This window comes from Lissotriton vulgaris, chromosome 1_2, assembly GCF_964263255.1.
Source record: "Lissotriton vulgaris chromosome 1_2, aLisVul1.2, whole genome shotgun sequence".
Classification (NCBI taxonomy): domain Eukaryota; kingdom Metazoa; phylum Chordata; class Amphibia; order Caudata; family Salamandridae; genus Lissotriton; species Lissotriton vulgaris.
The window spans coordinates 67,259,682-67,284,790 of record NC_141686.1 but is presented as its reverse complement, the minus strand read 5'-3'; the positions used below and the strand labels follow the sequence as shown (position 1 = coordinate 67,284,790).

General features: G+C 49.1%; 1 protein-coding gene across 1 annotated transcript in view; it reads left to right on the top strand.

Annotated features, from left to right (window-relative positions):
• Nucleotides 1-25,109, top strand: part of ITFG2 (integrin alpha FG-GAP repeat containing 2) — an 819,025-nt gene that overhangs the window by 284,922 nt on the left and 508,994 nt on the right. The window contains exon 8 of the mRNA XM_086952820.1: nucleotides 22,033-22,086. Coding sequence (XP_086808946.1) covers nucleotides 22,033-22,086 — 54 coding nt within the window. The remainder of the gene's footprint in view (nucleotides 1-22,032; nucleotides 22,087-25,109) is intronic.

Below are 25,109 nucleotides of genomic sequence, written 5' to 3'. Positions count from 1 at the left end.
TAGTTGAAGATTTAGGACACTTCCGGTCTAACTAGGAAGATACAACTAACAAAACTAGACACTAGGATAGTCAATCCCTACAGGAGCACCGAAGTACTTGCGTTACCTTACCCACGGGCTGCGGGTGCATAGGTGTCAAAGTGTGTTGGGTTTTCTCGTTGATTCCTATGGAGCCTTGGAAGAAGATGCTGCAGGCGACCAGGAGGAAGATGTCAGGGTGGATCCAAGGGTGGATCGTAGTTGAAGAAGACCTGAAAGCAGAGGGGACAGAGTCTAGGTCACTAGCCAGTGACCGGGTGGAAGCAGGAAGGAACCAGATGTCGTTGAGGAGCAATCAGGCGCTGTCGGGAAGCTTGTCTTTGCAGCCACACGAACCAGGAGGCGTCTAGGACAACCAGGTGCTGGAGAGGAGCTGTCCCACGAAGGTTCTCGCAGATGGAGGGGTCGACTTCAAGATCGGAGCCAACAAGCCTAAGCTAAGGCAACCCACGCAGGATACACAAAAGGCTTCTGGTGCAGACCAGGAGGGTCTGAGATACTTCACCTTTTCAGGGAAGCAAGGGCCAGTCTGGAGCAACCAGACCAGCGATGGATTTTCAAAAGGATCGTCGCCACAGGACTACTAGCCAACTGGCCAGCAACCGGACAACGCGTCGAGCAGAACACAAGCAGAAGGGCCCCACGCAGATCTCGTTAAGTGTGGAGGCCTGGTCTTCGATGCAGGTGGAGCTCGGTGTCGGGGTGTCTCTGTGTCTCAGTCCCCAGTGCACAGCTTCGAGGATGCCTCAGGAGCTGCGCTGTTAGCAAGTTGCAGACTTTCCAAGATGTCCGGTCCCACGTGTCTCGACGCCTTCCACGGTGCTCAGCTATTCTGGAGTCGTGCAGCGCAGTCAAGGAGGTCTGGGAGTCTGGATGTTGTCTGGCTCTGTGCTCGGGTACCGGCGGGAACGGGGACAAAGCGAGCCGTCGAGTTGCTGGATGGTGCCTGGTTGCCCAGGGTGGTCACTCCTTGGCCACAAGGGAGATTTCTTCAGTCTTCAGCTCAGGTGAATGTCGAAGGGTCCAGAGTTTCGTTCAAGTCGATTCCAGGATTAATCTAAAGTCTCCTGGATCAGCTCCTACCTTTATACAACTAAAGGGGGCTGGTTTACTCACTAGATCCCTCCTATGGGTGGAACCAGGAAGGGGGGGTTACACCCCCTTTCTTTTGGCCAGTTTCACGCCAGAGCTGGGGCTGGAGGGCCCCAGCAACCGGTTTGAACTGGGGTATGCATGGAGCACCTAGAGTGCTCCAGGCAGTGTCTGTTTCTATTCAGCCCTCCCTGTCCAATACACAAACTCCTGTCTGGGGTGGTGCTCGCACCTCTCCAGGCAAGAAACCTATTGTCCAAACCTCCGTGACTGTAAGGACTCCAAGCAGCAGGAGGTCAGACTTGTGTCTGTGGCAGCAGCATCCATTTTGTGATGCTGAGGCTCTGGTTAACTTTAACCGGGATTAGTAGGAACAACATGTCTTCTCCCTCTAGAAGGGTGGAATGCTACCCCCGTCGCCAGAACTGGCGAGGGGGTAGTATTCCAAAACGTATGACACCTTACTCGACATGTTATGATAAACCCAAACCAGAGTTAGCATTTAACTGCAAGGTTCATAATGCACTTAAGTGTATATGGTATGGCAATATCCTAGAACAGCTATAAGGACATGGTTCCGAAAGCTGCAGACAGGCTCAGCTCATGCTAGAGCACCATCTCACATAAAACCAAGCACTCTGCCTCCAAGATTGTTAAGGCCTGCCATAGGAGTGACTTATAGGTGTATATGTGTCTAGATATAAGGTTAGATATAGGTATACTATATCTAAAGCAAAGGGTGATTACACCACCTTGCCCCAGCTGAGTGATCAGCCAGTTGTGTCAATTTGGTGGCCATCCAGGGGTGGCATAATACATGCTGCAGCCCCTGGTAGGCCTTGGATGCACCTATGCCCTGGGTACCTATAGTACACTGTACAGGGGCTCATAAGGTGACCCAGTGTCCAGTTGGAGATGTACCTTGGGTACATGGAGTCCATCTTAAAGTGAGAGCAGATAGCCTGGGGCCCTGATTAGCAGGATCCCAGGCCAACTAAGTCGAAAACCAGCTAAACACTAGGCAAAAAATCTGGGGTAACCATAGTCCGGTATCCACCTTCCTACAGTGCTGAGACCGGTGAAATACAGAGACTATGAGATGGGAGAAGTTAATGAGCATGTATGCAGATAGACTCTGGGAGTTTATGCCAGGTTTGTGTTTCATTAAAGGAGGGAGATATGTAGTGTGTGCGCTCTAGTTGTGAGCGCTCGCGTGATGACGCAGCACGTTGCCGCCATGTTGGATATAGCGTGGAACCCGCGAATCGCGGAGACCTCGCTCCTAGCACTCCTGATGCCCTGTAATTAAATAAAAGTTGTTCTACCCCCATAACCTGCCTCCGCTCATCCTTTGGGGTAAAACCCCAATCTTACAGGTGATATTCCAAGCCTGCATCTGGAAAATCCTGCTGCTGTCACTTGGAGATCTTCTGTTTGATTGGATTCTTTGGTGTTCCATGTACTGAGAACAGTACAATAATGACTGAGTCAGTCATTATTGTTTGCTGCACCCACACCACATCGAATCTAACGTTTGCGCTAGACAGACAAACCTGTACCAACCGCTTCATAAAAGGTTTTGGATTCAGGCGCACCAGGCGTTGTGCAACCCAGGCTCGGCACCTGTTCAAAACGTGTTTTAACAGGTGCGGATCCTGGTGCACGAAAACGTTAAGGGCCCGCCAGAGCGCTTCCACACCCTAACCCCCAATTTATGGGTAACCGGTTTAAATGTTTGTATTATTCCAATTTCCGGCCCTTTCCTCTGTCATCCATGCGATGTCTGTTTTTGTTGTGTTCTTTTTATACTGCTGCGAAACGAATAGGGGTTGCAGTAAGATTCCCTTCTTTGCAGGGAATGTTTTGAGGCGAGTATAGGCTGCGGCCTTCATCGCTGAGATCTCGGCCGAACATGGGGCATCCAGCACGGCGAGGGCAGCCACGGGCCCGCCTGCACTGCGGACAGCGCGTGGACGTGTTTGCACGAGGGCCGGTTCCTCAGTCAGCACGCGCCCGAGGTCTCCGGCTGACAGCAGGGCGCACTCGGGTGTGAAGGGAAGGCAATCATTAGGTTGGAAGGGAGGCCGGATAGCGCAGCTCGTACGCGGGAAGGAAAAAAAACAACCTGTCGGGCAGTACAAACAGTCAGGCGGCGGCGGTCACGGTGTCTGCTGAGCAACCGCAGGCCTCGTGAGGGCTGATAATAACCAACGCGCTGCAGTTCCACGGCGAGCACAGTGTGACGCAGCAGATTAACGGGAAGGTTGCCGCCTGATTACATTGTTAGTAGGGCGAGGGTCGCCTTGTTTGCCGTTGCATACGACACCTTTTCATTTGTATTCCTTTTTGCCTTTAGTAAATTCATCGACGCGTCGCCAGTCGAACTGAATGGGGGTCAAACTGAGTTACTGCCGAATGGTGACCTGAAGGGTTAGGCTCTGTCCTGACTCCTAACGATGTAGTTAAATACCCCTGGGCTCAGGGGGAGACGTTCCTCTACTTTGCCAGGCAAATCAACTCCTTTACGTCCAACTGTTTCTACTATTTTACCTTGTTATGGTTATAAAAAGTCCTCCCTTACCTTCCGGAATCTGTTCCAAAAACTGTGGTCTGTGCTCTCATCGGGTCACGCATCGGCTATGTGCTTTTTCTTGGCCTGCCTTAAAATGGCGTTCAACGAATCCACAGATTCAAAATGCCCTACCCCTCCGCTGTCATATTCCACCTTACCCAAGAGGGCCGCACTGGTTTCCAGGCCCCAAACGTGTTCAGTTTTAAGACCCTGCGCTTCTCACACCACACGTTCTATGAAGAACTTCAACCGTGTAGCCAGGCTAAGATGACCTTTTACCCTTCGACTTGCTAATGCTTCACTCATGGCTCTACCATATGCTAGGAGTGAATAGTGGGGTAGCGGGTCGTTTTCTTTTCAGGGTCCTTTTGAGCTACATTCAGAGTCTTCCGTAAAAAGTTAAAGACCTGGCTATTCTCTCAGCCCTGGGCACCTTGTCTGCTGTGGCCCTTCTTCCATGACCTATATTCTATTCTATCTAGCGCCTGGGCACCCTCCATGGAGCCGTTTCCTCTCTAAAGATACACTCCTTTCAGACCAGCTTTATTATTCATGTTACTTGGTTTTATATAATCCCAGAGGTACGAAAACTGTTCTTAGGGGAACCTTCATTTAACTTTGCATGTAAATTGGCTTGTGCAGGTTGATACTATTCTTAAACTGCTCAGATACACATTAGGTATTGTTCACACAAAAAAAGCTGAAAAGAGAAAGGGTGACATTGTTTCCAGTACCACAGCACAGAATTTATTGTCACCTCCACTTAGTCTCCTACCGTTGCACGCGTTTCATTCTCTTTCTTTGCAAATTCAGACAATTAATAATTTAGTTCTGTATCCGCAGCTAAAAACATCAGCTTTTATCTGTATGTCCCACTTCATATATATATATGTATATGTGTTTGTGTGTGTGTTTGTGTATGTATATATGTGTTTGGGTATATATGTGTGTGTGTGTGTATATATATATATATATGTCTATATATACATGATATATGTGGATATATGTGTGTATATGTATGTATATATATATATATATATATATATATATATATATATATATATATATATATTTTCTGTCAAACGCTTCTCCGCTCAGGAAAGATAACCGGACATGGCGGGGCTTTGTTTCGCGTTTTTCTTTATTCTGACCAACTCTGCATGACCGGTTTCGGCGTTGCTGCCTTTTTCAAATGCTCGTGGTCCCAGCATTGCGTTTCCCTTACTTGTATTCTATTTGGCTCCTCCTTGCCCAGTGGTGGTTGGCTCCCCTGCACCTCATGCCGACACTTGGGAATAGAAAGGGACTACCAGTCCCATGATGCCCCAAGATTCTGCTTTGGTGCAGTGCAGTTCAGGAACGAACTTTGCATTACAAATGTCTTTATACATATATATATTTACTGCAGAGCAGTCCTGAAAGTTCAACGCTGGTGCTCTTTTTCTCCCAAACGGTGCGTCTTTTCCGGCAGGGCCACGCCGGTTTTAATTTCATCAAAGTACAAACCCGCTGCCAAAACAGTAGTGATTGCATAAAAAAGACGCTCTCTCTCGGATGTGGTGAAGTTCTTAAGGCGACTTTATTTTAGAAAGCGCTGCCTCTCCCAACGCGTTTCACCTTCCGCTGGAGGCTTGATCACGGGATGTCACAAGGTTGGTGCGGACATCTTTTATTTCTAAAGGCACCATTTCAATTCTATTTTCAAAGTGATGCATTGTGGTATGTGTAGTTTTCCTTTACTATCATGTGAATTAACAAAGTGTTTAACATGTGATTTCACTCATGTGTATTAGTGCACTTTAAAAAAAAAAGAATAGTCCAAGCTTTATTTACAATGCAGTGTAAGGTATTTTGGTTTAATTTCAGTCCCAATATTTTTCTGCTCGCTAGTGAGCCTTTGTTAAGTTTCTTTCACGCTTTTTAAGCTCTCTAGTGAGCTATTTGTGTCCACATTTTTTCATGCTCAAAATTTTGTCGAATCCTTCTTGACAGTTTATTCCTTTCTGCATTCTTTATAGGATGACACATTTTTTTTCTGTTTTCATTAGTAAAGCAATCTCATATCTCACTAGTGAGTTTCTGTTCTCCATTTAATGTAAATGTGATTTTATCCTTTAAAGGTGTGTGTAAAGTTCCTCATTCTGATTTAATCCTCTGGGATCTAGCATCCTGAATGTCACAATGTGGCGTGATTCTTTCTGTCTCAGTGCTCTTATTCGATCACCCCCTCGTTCTGATGGGGCTACCTGTTCCAATGCCCAAAATGTTAATGACTCCCATTTGCCTTCGTGGTGTGCCTCCATATGTTTTGCAATGGCATTGGATCGATCTTTGTGTGTTGTTGCTCGAGTGTGTTCCAGAATCTGCTTCTTTACCTAAAGATTGTGCTTCCTATATAGCTCTTTTTGCAGGGGCATTCCACCATATAAATCACATAGGTGCTTTTGCATGTCAGGTGCTGGTTAATTTTCCATTTTGTGCCCTGTCCAGTGTCCACTGTTTTTGTTTGTGTTGCAATTGTACAGACTTTGCACTGTTTGCAGGGCCAAAAACCTTCTCTTTGGAGCCAGGTGGTTATTGGGGCTTCTGGAAAGTGGCTGTGTACTATCTTGTCGCCTATATTTATGGCACGCCGGTATGTAATGTTTGGGTGATCTCCAATAATTTCAAATAAAGTTGGATCCAAATGTTAGAATTCCCCAGTGTTTCTGTATTATTCTTGTTAGTTTCTTATTTTCGGCACTGTGCGTTGTTATTAACCTTATTTGTGTTTGGTTTGTTTCAGTTGTTTTAGGAGGTTTGTGTAAGATATCCTTGAGATTCTGTATTACCACTTTTTTTTTAAAAACATCTTTTTATTGAAAGAAACAGTTCCATCACATGACACATCATGGAGCAGTGAAAGTGCAATGGTGCTTACATTATAGAAAATCACATCAAATCAGTCGTTGGCGGGTATATTGACGTTCTACCTCCAAGCCAGTGCGTCTTCTACCTCAACCCCATCCTTCAGCCCTTCCCCCGCCCTTCGAACCATCCTCCCTCTTGCCCTCCCCTCCACCCCATCCCCCTGATCAGGTGTGCAGAACGTATCAGAACCAAAGTCCATCACCTCCCATGAAAGGAAGTGTTGTGTGCATGTCGTGGGCGGTATTTAGCAAGGGAAGCTTCCACTACGTCTCCTCCGGGGTGTTCATCCATTCCCCTCTATACCTCCCCCAGGCCTGCCAGATCTTTTCCCATTTTTTGGGACAACCCAGACTATTGTAGATGACCTTCTCCGCCCTCAGGCACCAATCCATGTTTCGCTCCCATTCTTCTATTGTCTGTACCAAGTCATTCCCCCACAGACGTGCGATATTCCTCTTTGCCACCATGCTTGCGAAGGCCAACCACACCTTATCTCCCTTGGGCCATGTTATCTCCCCCGTGACCCCTAGGATGTGCCACCTAGCCTCTAGCGGCACCTCTGCCCCAACCACTTCCTCCATTATGTCCTTCAGTCTAACCCAATACGTATGAATTTTGGGGCATTCCCAAAGGATGTGAAAGAATGTGCCCTCATCCCCGCACTATCTCAAGCAAAAGTGTGATGTCGCGTATCCCATTTTAAATTGCACCGTGCGTTGGGTGTGGGACCTGTGAAGGATGCGGAGCTGCACCAATCGGAATCGTGCTCGAATCGCCACTTCTCTAGGGCATTGCAGGGCCTCATTCCAATCATCGTCCTCTAACAAGCCCAAGTCGGATTCCCACTTTTCCCGCAGTGATCCGAGTGTATCTGGGATGTTGTTAATTAGCTTCTTATATGTCAGCGATATGGCCTTATCAATCATTGGGTCCAACAGCAGCCTGTCTTCAAGTGGAGCGCATTCAGGTATCTGATCCCCCTGTGATAAATGTGAATATATAGCATGTTTGAATTGCTGATAATGGAGGAATTCGCCATTTCCCATATGTAATTCTAACTGTAGAACCGCGAATTCCACCACCTGCCCCTTCTTTCCGACCTCTCCCAGTAGATCTATGCCTATCAGGCTCCACTGGCGTAGGTCGCGGAGTTGCATGACTTCCCTAAGGAAGTCGCCCCTCCATAAGGGCGTCTGAGCCGTGAGCCTCCTCTCCCAACCAAGCAATTTCGTTGCACGTTTCCATATCTCGACCACCACCGCGATCTGGGGGGGCAAAAGCTGACTACGCCATGCCTTGGAGTAGAGGGCCGCTAAATAGGTATTCGCGCCTAGGGCTATGCGATCTATCTGATACGCTGGTTCTTCCTGCGGAGCAAATACCCACCCGTTAATATTAACCAGCTGCGTTGCCCAATAATATAGACGGATGTCGGGTACCGCCAGTCCCCCCTCATAGGGACCGCACTGTAATTTACGGAGGGCAATCCGCGGACACCCCCCGCTCCACAAAAGGGAGCGCTGCTCTGCCTCCACCGTTTTAAAGACATGATCCGAGATCGGAAAGGGGGAGCTCTGCAGCGCATACAACAAACGTGGCAGGGCCATCATTTCAAACAATACAGCTCTGCCCATGAGGGAGACCGGGAGGGTTCGCCAGTGTTGCACGTCACTGTGCAGGCGATCAAGTTGTGCCTGCACATTAAGTCGGAGAAACTTAGTTCTCGCCTAGGGCCATACGATCTATCCAATACGCCGGTTCTTCCTGCGGAGCAAATACCCACCCGTTAATATTAACCAGCTGCGCCGCCCAATAATATAGACAGATGTCGGGTACTGCCAGTCCCCCCTCATAGGGACCGCGCTGTAATTTGCGGAGGGCAATCCGCGGACACCCCCCCGCTCCACAAAAGGGAGCGCTGCTCTGCCTCCACCGTTTTAAAGACATGATCCGGGATCGGAAAGGGGTAGCTCTGCAGCGCATACAACAAACGCTTCTAATCCCGATGTGGCTATGGCCATTCCGCCGGATTTTGACATCTTCAGGAAGGACAGAGCAAAGGGCAGGGGTGGCGGGGTTGCATTGGTGGTAAAGAAGGGCACGCCCTGCACCATCTTGCCTACTGAGGACATCCGCTGCTCGGAATCGCTGGCTTTTTCAATCGTGCTAGCGCCGCATCAATCAGTAAAGGGACTGTTAGTCTACCGCCCCCCTGGTCCGCTTGGGACGTTTTTTGCTGACCTTGATTCGGTGCTGGTGGGTCTAGCCCTGAGAGCAGAACACTGCTTAGTGGCGGGGGACTTTAACATCCGGATGGATGATCCGTCGGACCCCGCCGCTATTAAGCTTTTGGAGGCTATGACTCCGCTGGGTCTCACCCCGCATTTGCAGGGCCCGACCCACGACAAGGGGCATACTCTAGACCAGGTCTTCTCGACCTCTCCTCTAGTGGTGAAAGAGATTCTCCCGGTCTTGTGGTCGGACCACTGGCTTGCCAAATTTGTAATCAGCGGCAATGTCAGGGCGCCTAACCCTGTCTCACTGCAGCGGGGACGAGCCTCTAGAGCATTTAGCAGGGTGACCCCTGAGATGCTGGCTCAGGCTGCTGCGACTCACCCTTGCCCTCTGTCTGGCGAGCTAGAGAGAGACTTGGAGTCCCTGCAAGAATGGCTGACGGAGAGGCTGAATGACCTGGCCCCAGCCCTGCCCCCCCGCCCGACATCTAAGCGGGTCTCGGCCCCTTGGTTTACCCCTGCTCTGTGGGCTACGCGGCAGCAGTGCAAGGTAGCCGAAAGGGCTTGGCGGGCTCATTATGACAGCAAGGACAGGTCTGCCTACAAGGCTGTGGTTAAAGCTTACCACCGAGACATCCGCCTCGAAAAGAAAGCCTATCTTGCGGGGAGAATCAAAGCAGCTTCGAACTCCAGTAAGGAGATCTTTACCATTGTTCGAGAATTCATCTCACCTCGGACTACCGCTTCGGAAGAGGGGCCCGTAGAATCTTGGGCGGTGGATCTGGCGTGTTTTTTTACAGGCAAGATCAAACTCATCCAGGACTCCTTTCTATCGAGTGGACCGGTTACATTGCCGATGCCCGAGGCGGGCACGCCTCCCCCAGTTATGCAGGGCGCCATATTGGCTGAGTTTCCATCTCTGCCAGCCTCCGCTTCCCTAGCGCTTATGGGCAACTTAAAATCTGGGTCTCCGCTTGACCCCTGCCCTGCTAAGCTCCTGGGTAAATTGGCGGAGGTGGTTAATCCGCTGGCGCACCCTCTTCTCAACCTCTCGTTGAGTCTGGGAGAGGTGCCGCCAGTGTGGAAGCAGGCAATGGTCATCCCGTTGCTTAAAAAGCCGGAACTTGACCCGAAAGCCCCAGCCAACTACAGGCCAATTTCGTTGCTGCCGGCTCTTGTAAAAATTCTGGAGAAGCACGTTCAGTCGGTGCTCTCCAATTTTCTGGAGTCCCATGAGATCTTACATGACTCCCAGTCGGGCTTCCGTTCAAATCGCAGCACCGAGACCGCGCTCCTTGAGGTTTCTGAAACCATTAAAGGGGTGTTGGATACCGGGGGCAAGGTCATGCTGGTGTTGTTGGACTTGTCGGCGGCTTTTGACACCGTCCCCCATGAGGGCCTGCTCGCAAGACTCTTTGAGATTGGTCTGCGGGGGACGGTGCTCAAATGGTTTTCTTCCTTTTTGGCCGGCCGCCGGCAAACGATCTGGACATCATCTGGCACCGCTGTAATGCCGCCTTTGGGAGTCGGGGTCCCTCAGGGCTCTATATTGAGCCCGACCCTTTTTAACATCTTTATGACCCCTTTGGCGGCGGTGGCGGAGTCATTTGGTGCCCGGATCGTGTCGTATGCCGACGACACCCAGCTCCTCTTCTCTTGCGAGAGAGGGGCTGACTTTGACGGGGAGAGTATCCAGAATTGCCTTGGGGCTGTGTTCGCATGGTTCCAACTGAACAGCCTCAAGTGCAATTCCGACAAATCGGAGGTACTCTTCTTCGGGTGCGATACGGAGCCTAGCTGGCAGGCCTGGTGGCCCATCGACATGTTCCCTCCGTCCGGCTCCTCTCCCATGGCTAAAAACTTGGGGGTTAAGATGGACAAGGGGCTGACGATGAAAGCCCAGATCTTGGGGGTAACCGGCACCTGCTTCGCCTGTTAAAAATGCTGCGTAGGTTTCTGCCTCTCTTGTCCGAGGAGCACAGGAGGCTGACGGTGCAGGCTCTGATAGGCTCCAGGTTGGATTATGCCAACATTCTCTACCTGGGCCTGCCAGAGTATCTGCTGCAAAGGCTTCAAGTTGCACAGAACGCGGCGGCCAGGGCCATCTTTGGCCTAAGTAGACGCACCAGCGCCTCTGGGTTGTTGGTGACGTTACACTGGCTACCCATCCGCAAACGGATCGCCTTTAAGGCTCTGACCTTGGCCTACAAAGCGCTCCATGCTGTGGGAGCTAAACATCTCCAAAAGAGACTGACCTTTTACCATCCGACTCGCTCGTTGAGGTCAGAATCTCTACTTTTGGCGGCTGTTCCGCGTGTGAAGAGGGCTCGCCTCGGGGGCCGCTCTTTCAGTCTGTTGGCCCCACAGATGTGGAATTCATTACCGCTCCCTTTGCGGGGGGCGTCTACTCTCCTTGATTTTAGAAGAGGTCTCAAAACCTGGCTGTTTTCCCAATAGGTCTGCCTGTAGTTCCGCTTTTTTTCTGTTTTTTTTTTTTTTTTTTTTAACCTCTTTTAGCTGTGTTGTGTTATTCTGAAATCTGTTCTCCTTACCTAAAGCGCCGGGACACTCTTTTTGAGTAACCGTTGCGCTATACAAAAGAATAAATAACATAACATAACATTTTAAATAATACAGCTCTGCCCATGAGGGAGACCGGGAGGGTCCGCCAGTGTTGCACGTCACTGTGCAGGCGATCAAGTTGTGCCTGCACATTAAGTCGGAGAAACTCCAAGTCAGACGGCGTGATCCATATCCCTAAATAGCGAAACGTCTCTCGCCAAACCAGGCCCTCGCATCCGACCACTGTAGGCGGTTGGGGCCCCGCCAAAACGTAGCCTAGGGATTTGCTCCAATTGACACGGTACCCGGAGTATTCCCCAAAAGTACATAGCATAGCCATTAGACGTTATATAGATTCCTTCGGTCTCTGGGTATATAGCAATATATCGTCCGCATAGAGCGATATGCGTTCTTCCCATCCGCCCCTCATGTCTATCCCCCACACCCCAGGGTCCGTCCTCACCCAGTGCGCCAGTGGCTCCAATGCCAAGGCAAAGAAGTTCGGGGACAGGGGGCAGCCCTGTCTCGTGCCGCGTTCCAATCATAACTCACGCGACATGGCCCCATTAACACGGACCCGCGCCAGCGGCCCCGTGTACAACAGTTTCACCCAGGAGCAGAAGTTGTCCCCAAACCCCAGTTTCTCCAGTACAGCGTAGATGTAGCGCCATTCGATACTATCAAAAGCCATATGGGCGTCCAGGGAGAGCAAAGACGCTGGAACCCCCCCTGGTACGCCAGCTGTCTGTAGAACCCCGAATAAGCGGCGCAAATTAAGTCTTGTGCTCCGGTGAGGCATAAAGCTCGACTGGTCCGGGTGGACTAGTGATTGGATCACCGCTCCCAGGCGAGTAGCAAGGATCTTCCCCAGGACCTTCGTCTCATAATTAAGGAGGGAGATAGGCCTGTACGAGCTACATTCGCCCTGTGGTTTCCTCGCTTATGGATCACCACGATCGTGGCCAATCGCAGGTCTCTCAGAAGTTGCCCCGCCTCCCGCGCCTCAAGGAACATATTGAACATGTGCGGTGCGGTGAGACTGGCCACACAACCAAATGCTACTGCTGGAAACCCATTAGGCCCGGGGCTTTCCCTGTCTGCAGGTCCCCCATGGCTTCCTCCACTTCCCTGACCGTAATGTCCGCCTCCAGCACATCCCTATCTACCGACTCTAGCACCGGGAGCTGCAAGGGGGCCAGGAAGTCACAACATTCCTGGTCGTCTCTAGACGTATGGGACCGGTATACCTCCTCATAACATCGTGCAAAGTCCTCCGCTATGGCCCTGCTCGTGGCACTCTCTGACCCATCCGGGTGTTCTATTCTCGGTATCCAACTGCGGTCCCGATCTCTCTTCTCCAACCAGGCGATTATTTTGTTCGCCTTGTCACCGAGGTCATATACTCTACGCTGGGTGGCCAGTGCATGCGCCCGTGCTTGTTCCGTCTGGACATCCCTTATCTCTTTGCTAAGGAGGCGCGCTTTATGCAGTCTAACCCGGTCCTGTTCTGGGGTAAGTCCTGTCTCACTGTCCAGAGCTAGAAGCTCCGACTCCAATCTCTCCACCTGTGCATGCTTATCCTTACGCGTCCGCCCTACCTCGGCTTGTACGAAATCCCTGGCCACCGTTTTATACGCGTCCGACACTATCCCCGGGGAATCCACTGAACCTACGTTGTCATCGAAGTATTGACCCACTCTCTCCCTTATCCTTAAAAAGAAAGGAGTCAAGCTGGGGGGGCGCTCCAATCTCGGGTGGGACCTAACAGCTGGACCCCCACCGGTGCGTGGTCAGAAATTCCTCTAGCCTTATGATGCCCGTCTCGAAACTGAGTCATGCATTCTGTGTGTGTGAGAATGTAGTCAATCCTAGAGGAGGATCAATGGGCTGCAGAAAGGTGTGTGTACTTTCTCAGGTGCGGGTTGTGTGCCCTCCATAAATCAGTTAGGCCCATTGCATGCGTAAAGTCCCTGAGGTGATGTACCCCCCCCCTCCCCCGCCCAGTGAGCGTGACGATCTATCCAAGTCTCTGGCCATCACATCATTCATGTCTCCACCCAGCACTAATAGCCCCGGAGGCAATTCCAGCGAAAGCTTCCCAACATCCGGGAGGGTGGATACGTGTAGTTTCGGAGGTATGTACAATGAGCAGAAATTCAAAGGGCGACCCTCCCACTGTGCAGATATCGCCGCATAACGACCCAGGGGATCAGACCAGCTTCGTCCTAGGACCAACGGCAGTGAATTTTTAATTAGTATACCCACACCCCTTGAGCCTGTCGTAAAGCCAGAGTGTGCGCGTAGGGTGTAACCAAATCTATCCAGGGCCCTACAGTGATTGCCTAGCAGATGTGTCTCCTGTAGGAGGACGACATCCGGAGTATGCCTACGAAGGTATTTTAAAACAACCGTCCGCTTGGTTTTATTCTCCAGGCCGTTCACGTTCTAGGATACGATGTCTATGTAATGCATCTTAGGTGAATGTGAGCCTGCCATTTCCTCCGCCAAAACTTAAAGGGGAAGAGCCGTCCCCTCCCTCCACCCCCCTCCCATCCGCCCGTGAGTGTTTCGATGGAATCAAAACAATGATGCAATATAAAAACCAAGAAGAAATAACAGAACCAAACCCCCCGTTCCTCCCCTCAACAGCCCCCCACCCTGCTACCCTGCTACCCTGCTACTCCGGCCAGACATCCCCAATAAGCAGAGCGCCTGTAGCCCTTGAAACGATAACCTTAGGGGTGAGTGGTGCAGCCAAGTCCATTTTCCGGGGCTCTCACCCTACCCCTGTACAGTACAATAAGTAGTTCAACGAACGTCACGTCCAAAACCAAAGGCCCAAAATGGATAATCAACCCCACCTTCGGTAAACAGTGCCCTCCTGCCATGTCGGGAGCGAGCAACAACCACAGGTGTACTGGTCCATTCGGTACCTATCTCTACAGGACCTCTGCTCAGACCAATGCTTCCCCCCCCACCCCATTCAGTATAGTAACAAGAGGAGCATTCACAGTCTCAACAATCATTACAGCGCCTTCATACATTACATGTCTGTAAGGTCCTGCCAGTCCGAGTTGACATAGTCCACCCCTTCACTCCAGATTCGGTGACGCCGAGAGGCTGCGGGCCCTTCTCTGCGCCTGAGGGATCGGGCTCTCAAGGCGCCGGCGCTCCCCCCCCACCCCCGACAACTCCACATCATGTAGCGAGGTCACACTCCCGAAGACTCCTCTTGACTGCATCAAACGATCTGCGCTCCTGCTGGACCTTGAGCGTAAAGTCAGGGAAAAAGCGTATTGTGGCGTCTTCCACACGCAAGTCTCCATGCTGTCGTGCCGCCTGCAGGATTGCATCCCGGTCGCGATAGTGGAGTACCCGCGCAATGATGGTTCGCGGCGGGACCCCCGGGCGCGTCGGAGGGACTGGCGCCCTGTGTGCTTGCTCTATAACGAAAAACTTAGACAGTCTCTTGGGTTTCAGGGTTTTCAAAATGAGGTCCTCAAGGAACAGTTCCATACTGGCCCCTTCCATTTTTTCTGGCACGCCTACCACCCTGAGGTTGTTCCTTCGGGCTCTCCCTTCCTGATCCTCCAGCCGCGCCGCCATCTGCTTTTGCTGTTGCGTGAGCTGTTGGACCTGCTGTTTCAGTGACTTGGCGGCCCCCTGTAGGTCTGTAATGGCAGCATAGTTTTGAGTAGCCTTCTCAGATATTTTGTTCAAATCCGCCCGCTGGAGTGTCAATTCAATGGACATTTTGTCTATTTTAGACTCCAAGGTAGTGCCCATGGATTGAATGGCCTGCATAATGGAGGAGAGAGACGGTTCGCGGGGCTCTTCCTATGGCCCGGGGTGGGGCAGATCATCACCGCCCGGGCCCGCCGTGTAGTTATCCATAGTATTGGATTGAGTTGCTGTGTTCTTGTTGTTCCGCATATTTGCAGAGGACGTCGGACGGCCACTCCTAGGCCCTTCACAGGGTCGTCACCAAGAGGAACCAAAGCAGCGCTTGTGCTCCAATCGTCATCTTCCAGTCCCTGGGGTATGTAGGGGCCCTCTCACCCGTGGAACAGGCCCTGTCGGCGGGCATCCAGAATACCGAAGCGTGCAGTCCGTCTGACGCAGCGGGCCTCGGTTAAGGAGTTTAGTTGTGGGACGGACCCCCTCCAGCAGCCAAGCAGAGTTATGTGCCCCCTGGACGTCCTAAGTCTGTGTGGCCAGCCTCATGTACAGGGATTCTTCTCCTAGGTATCCAGCGTCGCGACTGTCCCCCACCGTCGGGGCGCGCCCTGTCTGCCCGGATATACAGTGTCAATCGAGACCGCCGCTACCTGTGTCTCTCTAGGCCTCCGTCCTGCTCCCCACCGGGGCCTATCAGCAAGGCCCTGCGCACGTGCGGATGCAAGCCGCTTCTGGCCCGAGTTTAGAGTGCCCTGTATCTCAAGGCCAGCCGATCAGAGGGCCTCGTAGCCGGTGCCGCGGTGTAAGGCCGTAGGTATCCTCGCTCCTCCGGAGGGGGGGGGCCCCCGCTTTGAGCCCCAGGCGGTCCCCCGGTGTATGTAGGCCCCTCAGCAACGTTCCTGGCCCTCGCACCGCTTGCACCGCTACTCACTGTAGTGGCTCACGGAGCGGCCGCGGGAGCGGCACGTCTCGTGTCCTCTAGGGCTCCACTGGGAGGTGTTGGCCGTGAGGTCCGCCACCCGGCCGCCGCCTGTTCCCACGATGTCGCCGTCAATCCAGTCCGGCCGCCGGGGACCCAGGCAGGGCTTCCCCCGGTCCACCGCCTATCGCTGCCCAATCACCTCCTTAGTGTAGGGCCGGCAGGCAAGGGTCACTTTGTGCTTCAATCCTGGGCTCCTGGGCGCCAAGCGCCACCCCCAGCCGCCGTCCTGCATCCCCGTCCCAGCCCCCTCCTCACCCGACGCCGGTGCTTCAACGCTGGGCCTCTACATCAAAGGCCGCGGCTGGCCCCCAGACGCTGACTCCCGTACCTCCTAATCCGTTTATCCGTTTCGCCTAAGTCTGATTCTTTTTCTAGGACTAGGGAGCTTCTAGATGTGGGGTTAGCCAGCCTGGTTTTGCAGGGTTCCCGCCTTATCGCTCTCCACATGAGCATGCACCATGTACTTACGATGCTCGAAGCAGCAGAGTTTTACTGTGTAAACAGCCAACCGTTCCTTGGCATCTAGGCGTTGTTGTTTGAGACCTGGGTTCCCAGGTTCAGCTAGTTCAAGGTCCCGTAATTCTCTCTCATGGGTTTTGACCTTTCTCACAAGTGTGCACCGTAATATTTCAGCTGTATAGATCAGCCTAATGAATGTCTTAAACACATCCTACTCGACCAGAGGCGAATTTGTGGTGGCCACATTATCTAGGAAATATATTTGTATGGCTTCTCCTATAGCGTGTAAAAACGCAGGGTCCTCTAGAGTCTAGCCTTGTTGGAGGCAATTCAGTATTCATGGTTGCTCTCTGTGCCAGTTCAGAGAGAGTAGAACAGGGTTGTGGTCTGAGACCATCCGACATAGATACTCCATGTTATGGACCGCCCTATGGACACCTGGAAAGCACAAGAAAGCATTAAGGTTCACATGTAGCTCATGCATTCCCAATAAATAATCTCTGACCCAGGGTGCTGGCGTCGCCAGAAATCGATAAGCCCCACCTCTGCTGCCAGATCAATAAGGCCCCTGGTAATCCGTGATTTAGGAAGAACAATTGAGACAATATACTTCAACCAGCTCGTCCACTGGTTCTGTTCGGACACAACCAGTCCATGTATTTCCACCCGCAAGTAATTGCGCATGTTGTAGCTATACTTCCCTTTACCTACGTCGTTTGTGCCATGTCTTACTGCCTGTTTTTCTAACACGTTTGAACACAGCATATGCAGTGTTTCTTGTAACTACATGAAAATGTCCTTGTCTAGTCGTAGTTTTTGTTATCTGTGATAGGTGGCCGTATTTACTTATTCAGCCTCAAGTAGGTGGATACAGAATCAAGGCAAAATTCTTCTTGGCTGGAGAATCCTGCATGACAATCAGACAGGAATGTTATGGTGATAAGACAAAAGCCTTTTCAAAATGACCAACCAATTGTGACCGCCTAGTTTTATTTTGGTTGGAATCTTACTGCCCTGAAGCAGCTCCAGTCTTTGAAGGCCTTCCCGATTATTTATTTAGTTCCCAAAATTCACAAACAGCTGTAATTGTATTGTATTGTATCTGTCAAGTCAAGCCGTGACTGTGCTCATTTATGGCATATGTAAATGTAAATAATTCAATTAACCAATGTTGTACGGTTCCCATTTTCTCAGTTACACTGTGCGTTTAGGCAATATAAGCTTCAAAACTATGTGGAACTGAGTCAACTCTGTGCAAACACAACAAGATCATGGATGGAGTGCTGAAACCTTTAAAACACTCACCCCCAGTCAAGAGATCTGCGTTAAATCCATTGTTCTTTTGCTCACATGTCACCCCAGTTTGGACCCAGCCATATGCAAATCAGGCTTGACCCTCCTTTCCATGGGAAAAGTCCAGCCCAAACTGCCAGGCCAGGTCCTCCCTAGACTGGAAACAAGCATCCTTGGTCTGGTTTTGTGGTATCACCCCCATCTGTCAGGCTAGTTTGAATCCAGTGGCACACCGAGCAAGGGATCCAAGTTTGAACATACCCATGGCCATATAGGGCGAGCATAGCAAACATAACAGGATGATGTACAGAGTGATGACATTTTTCAAAAATCTTGACTTTGCATTATATTATATGAATACATATAATTGCCCTCCTACCTAGCGCTGCCTAACCTATAAAGCATAGGGTGTGCAGGTTCTGCCAGATTACCTTGGAGTGGTATAACTCCCCATTTACCTGCGGCGCGTGTCATCTAGCAGCCAGCCTTGGTGTAGAACAGTTCAGTCTTCTTCAGGATGGTGTTAGATTCCAGCCCGCCCAGAAATCAGGTATGGGGCGACCTTTGACACTCCATCAAGATACTCCTCTGTCTAAACAGGGGCATAGTGTTAAAGTCAATTTCAAATTTATTGTTCGATTACTTAAAATCATTACAAAGTGTTAAAACCGTATGACTCACGTATACATATATGAATTTAAAAAGGGGCGGAAAGGGAACTATTATTAATACAACAGCAGTGCAATAATCTAGCAGTAAAATCGAATGAAATGAAAAAATTGTCCGAATGTGCTTTTATCTTTTACAGATCAGCTCGTTAAATAACATGGCAGTCACAGAGTGGTTTTAAAAAAAGTTTAAGTAAGGGCAATAAGTCAATATGACAGCTGGTTTTGGAGAGCTGAACGTGCCCATGTAGGCCTTGCGGAGGGGGGCTGGTGGCCGCTTGAGTTTTTATTACAGGGTGATGTCTGGGCCGACCGGCAAAAGAAAAGCTGCCCTTTCTTTTCCCAACGTTTTTACAGCTCTGGCAACAAATTTGGTAAACCGGATGTTCAGGATTATATTTTCTTGATTCATAGCTGCCATTATTGCTTGGCGACATGTACAAACGCCTAATTTAATCCACTCTGCTCTCAGTAAGGTCCTTCTGTCTTGTAGCAGAGATGGCATGCGCAGGATATGTGCTCCATGCTTTCGGAGTGGTAGCCGCATTCACTGCATTCGATTTTCTGATTAGGGCGCCGCCGTTCCGGTAAATGCTTTAAAAAAGGCCATTCGCCTAGCCTTGGGGCCATAAATTTTACTTTCCAAAAGATTGAATAGGTACTTGATAGGTAGGCTGACTCAACTCCCGGTTTGTAGTCTGAGACAAATGCCCAAGCGTGCTTCCTTCTGGATAATTTTGCTCTGTCGGAATGGAAGGACCAGAGCCGAACGCTTCGCTTGATTACGCTCTTCAGTGCCTGTTGTGAGGGGCTTGTCCCCCAGGATTCTGAAATTCCAAGGAGCTGTAGGGATTGGTCCAAGTGGAGCCGATGTTTTTGGCTTGATGTACTGGTCAATATTTCGTTCCAGAGTTTGATCTCAAGACTGTTTTCGGGGAATTACGCAGTCTATTGCAAAACTTAATGAAAGCACCAGCCTCAACACCGCTGTGGTCTAACAGACCAAGCTCTAATCTGACTTGTGCCGGAGATGAAGACCTCGGCATACGCCATGCTCGCTAGAAGATTCTAATGATTGATTTATTAAGTACGATGTCTGTCGAGCCCATCATAATCTCATGGCCATATGATAGAGAATTTGTGATCTTGGCCTTCATCACCTTGAGGAAGTGGGTTAGGCTTGGTCTTAGTAGGTGTTTTGAAAGTTTTGCCGACCCGACCTTCAGGGACAGTGCCTTAGCCTTGATGGCGTTTTTTCTTTAATAAAGGAAGCTCTTGAATCGAGAAAAATTCCTAAATATTTGTAGTGTGGCACTGTATCGATGATTTTTTTGTTAAAAAAAATTACCTTCTTTTCTGCTGTTTCTGTTTGCTAAAATGAATTATTTTTGTTTTCGATAGGTTCAATTCCAGGGCATTTTCAGATGTATAAGAAGTTCGTCGAGGAGCCTCTGTAAACCAACCTTTGTGTTGCTCAATAACACAAGGTCATCAGCTTATAACAAGTTACTGATGCAGGTCCCATCCAGTTAGAGGCGGATGCGAGTTGACCTTGTCAAGTATGGAGGATAGGTCGGAAATAAACAGGTTAAAGAGAAGGGGCGTCAAGACGCACCCTTGTTTGACGCCTCTTCCTGTTTGAATCTTTTTTGAAACGTGGGACCCGTCGCCTAACTTTATCCTTATCCAGGTCTATGTGTGGAGTTGGATGATGGCTTGTAAGAGGGCTGGAGGTATACCCCAGCGGGCCAATTTTTGCCACAGATGAGCGTGGCACTCGATCGAAGGCCGCCTTGAAGTCAACGAAGCAGCAGTATAGTTGCATGCGACGGACGTCGGCCTTCTCCGTCAATATGGCTATTGCGAGTAGGTTACTGGTTGTGCCTGACTTGGCTAGGATTCCGGTCTGGTTAAAGGGAAGGCGCTGTGTTGATTCAACCCAAGAAGTCAGCTCTTCTAGTAGAATGCTGGCATAGCATTTAGATTCTATGTCCAGCAGAGCTATCATTCTATAATTTTTTGGGTTGTCTCTTTTACCACTTTTATAAATGGGATGAATGATGGCACCTTTCCAAGAATCCGGGATGTGATTGTTAAGCCTGCAGTGTAAGAAGAGTGGTGCGAGGAGGCCTGGCCACAACGTTTCGTCTGATTTAAACAAGGCCTGAGGAAGTCCGTTGGGGCCGGGTGCTCCATCCCACCTGCGTTTCCTGATAATCCGGGCGATGTTATTTATTAGGATTCTGTGTGTTGTCAGTGTTCCTGGGGTGAGGTTGTTTAGTAGCTCCTCGGATGATCGTATGACCATAGCACCTTCTGCCTTGGTAGGTGACACAGCGTTTCCTCTGTATTGATCTTCGGTGGGTGGTTGCCGGGATTTGAATGTCAAGTGAGGACTAAGGGGCTCTTGCCCACTTGAGTTTTCTCTAAAATGATTAGATAGAAACGTGGTCCAGTCGTCCGCACTTATGTTTGCGGTGGTGTATCCTTCGCCTCCTAACAGGCCTCTATTCACAAGAGTCCAAAATAACTTGGAGTTGGACTTTTTGCTGGCGTGGACTAACTTCGTCCAAAACTTGTCTGACGCTAATTGTTTGTCTCTATGTACAGATGCCTTAAGTGCTTTTTGTGTTTGCTTGTAATGACTAAATAAAGTTACGTTTCCCGGGTTTTTTCTAGTCCAACGCAAAGCGACCTTTCTTTGTTGTTTTAACGTTTTTGTTGCGTGTGAAATTCGGAATTGGGGAGGACCTGGCCGGGAATGGGGTTTGGTCGAAAATTCTTTATTAAACTGTTCACAAGCGCTTCCCATCCAATGATAATAGGCACGTCAGTTTCACCTTTTAAACATAGAAGATGACAGCATTTCTCCAAGACTGTAGGGGCGGCGCTTGACGACCATTTCATTCGTCTTAGATTCTCCGTGTGACTGTCTGATATGGTGTAAGCAAGTGCGTGATGATAAGGAGCATTGAGGGATAATGTTACTATTTGGGGTCGATGATCACTTTCCCCCAGTGCTGCGATGTAATGGGACTTGATTATAGGCATAGTGTTGGTTTATATAATAAACTGCCCCCTTTCGTTTTGTGCCTTAGTCTTGGTCCTTTTGTCATTGTTGATTCTACTCACCCAGAGCTGTCGCCGAACGGACAACGAACGACATTTCACACAGTGTAATAAGTCCTTGTTCAGATTGTTCTAAGGCAAGATAATATGCCTATGAAGAAATATAACTGTAAGCAAACCATTTCTGAGTACATCATCTCATGAGGCCGCGCAAGCCAATGTGTATTAAAAGTAATCGTTTGAAAAAATGTCAACTTTTAACTTATTCATGTAAAATGGAAGTGTTTGAGCCCGGGGCCTATGTAACCACACAACACCAATGTCAGTATGCGGTAATAACTCGGAGCCAGTTTTGTGACATGCCTTTATAAAAATGTTTTTGTATGCAATGTGGTTACATTTATGTCTCTGTGACGCTTTTCATTACGTTAAGTCTGTCTGTTGGTTCTTAACAAGGATTTGTTTTCTCGGCAGGATCCAATGGTGAGATTAGCAAGTCCGGCCTCTTTGCCCTTTGCACCTTGGATGGTGAGTAGATCTGGTTTATTTGTAGCTCCTTCACAGGCATTGTAGGTTCTGGTCCCTATTGTGGCGCCAGTTAAGGATAAAATAAATCGTGCACTATTAAAACTGCAAAGTAGTCTACAGCTACCGCCCCAGCTGGCATTTTCTTTCCAATTTAAGGTCACGTCACAGAGGTTTATTTGGTGTTTTTATAAATGTGACTAAAACATTTTGTGGTAATCTTTAATTACTCTTCTCCAAGATCATTATTGACTAATTTAGATACCAGAGTGAAGCATTTGTATCAGGCTAACAGGGTACCAGCAAGCTAGGTCCTATACAAAATGTATTGAGGGAATTGTTGGCAGGCGTGTAGGAAGGAAAGGGAGTACTGGAGTAAATGAGGAATACAGTATTCATCATCATCATCATCATCATCATCTTTTATTCGATCATATTAGAAATGACCATAAAAGCACACGTAATAAATACATTAATTAAAATGTTGTTACAAGAATATTATAAAATACAGTATTTTTGGGCTGCTTTCTGTTGCAAAATAACCATTCTCATAATATTTTTTTTCTCATCACTTTAAAAAAATCCCAAAACACTTGTTTCTATCAAAATTAACAGAAGACACATTTTGTCTGATTTCAGTTCTATCTTTATTTTTTTAACTCGTATTTTTATTCAGAATCACATTACATGTTGCCCCACAGGGTCACAGAGCAACGAAAAAAGAATCACGTTATCTTACATTTCAGGTTCTTAGTGCAAAATGTTACTGCAGCCTCAATGTTCGCCCATGTACTCTGCTCCAGAGTGTCACTGCAATGCATCCATCTCTATATATAATACACGGGACAACTCCCGTAGGAGTAAGTTATGTGCAGAAAAAACATAACAATAAAACAACAAATTTGGCAGCGACAGGCAGTCGGTCGGTATTCCCCAATAAATCCTTTAACAGAGGGCAGGAAACAATTATACACATGAGTGAAGCTCCCTGGCTCCTGGAGCAGTTCAACATCCCACCTGGGCAGTGAGCAAGCAGAATGCATGCGTGGGGTAGGGATTGGAAGCGTCTCAATCTGCTAAAATAAGTATACGATGTATCTATTCTGCAGGGATAGCTAGGGGGCGCACAGTGAACCAACCCACACCTATCCCCACCTGTCCCACAATCTGGCAGTCTCTGGTCACTCCTACCCATGTACGCCACTTAGCCATAAATTGTACAACAGCTTAGTCATGCAGTCAAGGGGTCACCCTGCGGTGTCAACGTGGAGGTAGAAATATCTGCCGTCTACGAAGACACCACAGCCTCCTCATCCGATCCCTTCATCCGACAGAAGGCTCCAACATGTCCCCAGATTACGCTCTGCCCATCATCAGTACGAACCGAGCACAGACCGCAATCCTCAGTCACACCCCGCTCACTCAGGTCAGCCTTCCATTTATCCAGCCAGGGCAGTATAGGATGAGTTCAGTGTGTGCAATGCATTGTTTAGCCAGTACGAGTCCCATAAGGGTAAACTTATGTCGCATACTAGCCCCTAACTTCGGGATCGGGGGTAAGCCCAGGAGACTTCAGTTTATCTTTATAAATATATTGGGCGCAAATGCATGTGTTCCTCATCCAACCTGGCCACCCAATTTTACTGCTTGTTTTTATGCTCAGGGATTTCAGCGTCAAATTAAAATGAGCTCAACTCTAATGTAGTGTTTGTTGACTAGGTTTCATCCTGTATACTGCACTGATTGAACATTAGAAGCTGTTTGTGATGAACAATGTTTACCCATTTTCATGTGGGTGTATGTCACACCTTGTTTAGAGGGTACAGAGCAGGAGGGGGCTGCGGCGCTGCAACCATGATGGTTGTGGTAATTTGTCTCCAGTGTCTTGGGGTCCATCGTGCTCTGGTTTTGTAAACTGGTCCAAGTACACCTGACTCTCAGGGTAGCGATGGCCAGCAGTCAAAGGCTTCTCTGGAAGGGTGTGTGGGGCAGAGACACTGAAATCAATCAGTCAAACAACAAACACAATAATTGGTAAAAAGTAAAGTACTTTAATATCACAGCAAAATAAAAGGCAAAACATATTTATGGGGCGGTAGACAATTACAACAATTCTTAAACTCTACACTGGTCTAACACAGATTCTTTGGTGCCCACAATAATATACAGTTTTTTGGCAGTGATTGAAAGGTCATAGTCGAGAATCGGGCACAGGGGTGAGCTCATTTTTATACTTTTTTAGCAACCCATAGGGTCGCTTGGGATTTAGCAAAAGAGTTTGCACTATCAATTGTTTATCTCCCTAATGTGTGCTTATACAGTCTCTCAGTCTTTAATTTCAAGCTCCGTGTTACTTGTCCTGGCTTGGCTTGGAAATTGGTAATGCGCTCTTCACACTTGCATTGAAAAGCAGATGTATGATTGTAGGCATCAGGCCTGCATCTTGAATCTTACTGCTGGGAATGAGAAGAATGACAGACCTTGGCAGCAGTCTCTCGACTACGGCAGTTGCAACTTCCAGGCCTTTGGGAGTACTCTGCCACTGCAGTGTTGTAGGTCCTCGCAGGTTGCACAGCATGTTAAAACAGCAGCAATAACGCTCCTTTGGGTCATGCTGCATTAATGTTGGACAGCAAGCTGCCCATGGTTATCAATTTGCCATATAAACCACACAAGGAATCCAGCTAACCACTCGGAGCTTGGGAAGGCGCAGGTTATGCTCCCAGTATGGTTTGTTTCTTCTGGGTGCTTCACACTCTCGGAAAACAGATGGGCTTCTTCTCCTGAGCAGTCTTTTTCCTGCAGTACCAGGCACTCTCCTTTTCTTGCCCGTTCCTCTAATGCAGGCACTAGGCAGACCCACAGATCTTCAACAAGCTGCAGAGACTTCCGGTAATGGCAACTCACTTCTAGGAGACTGACTGTCAAACAGACACCTATTCTGGATCTCCGCAGATGTTTATTTACTCTGCAGAGAACTATTTTCCTTGGTCAAGAAGAACTTGCAACTGGAAGTGGGTTTATCT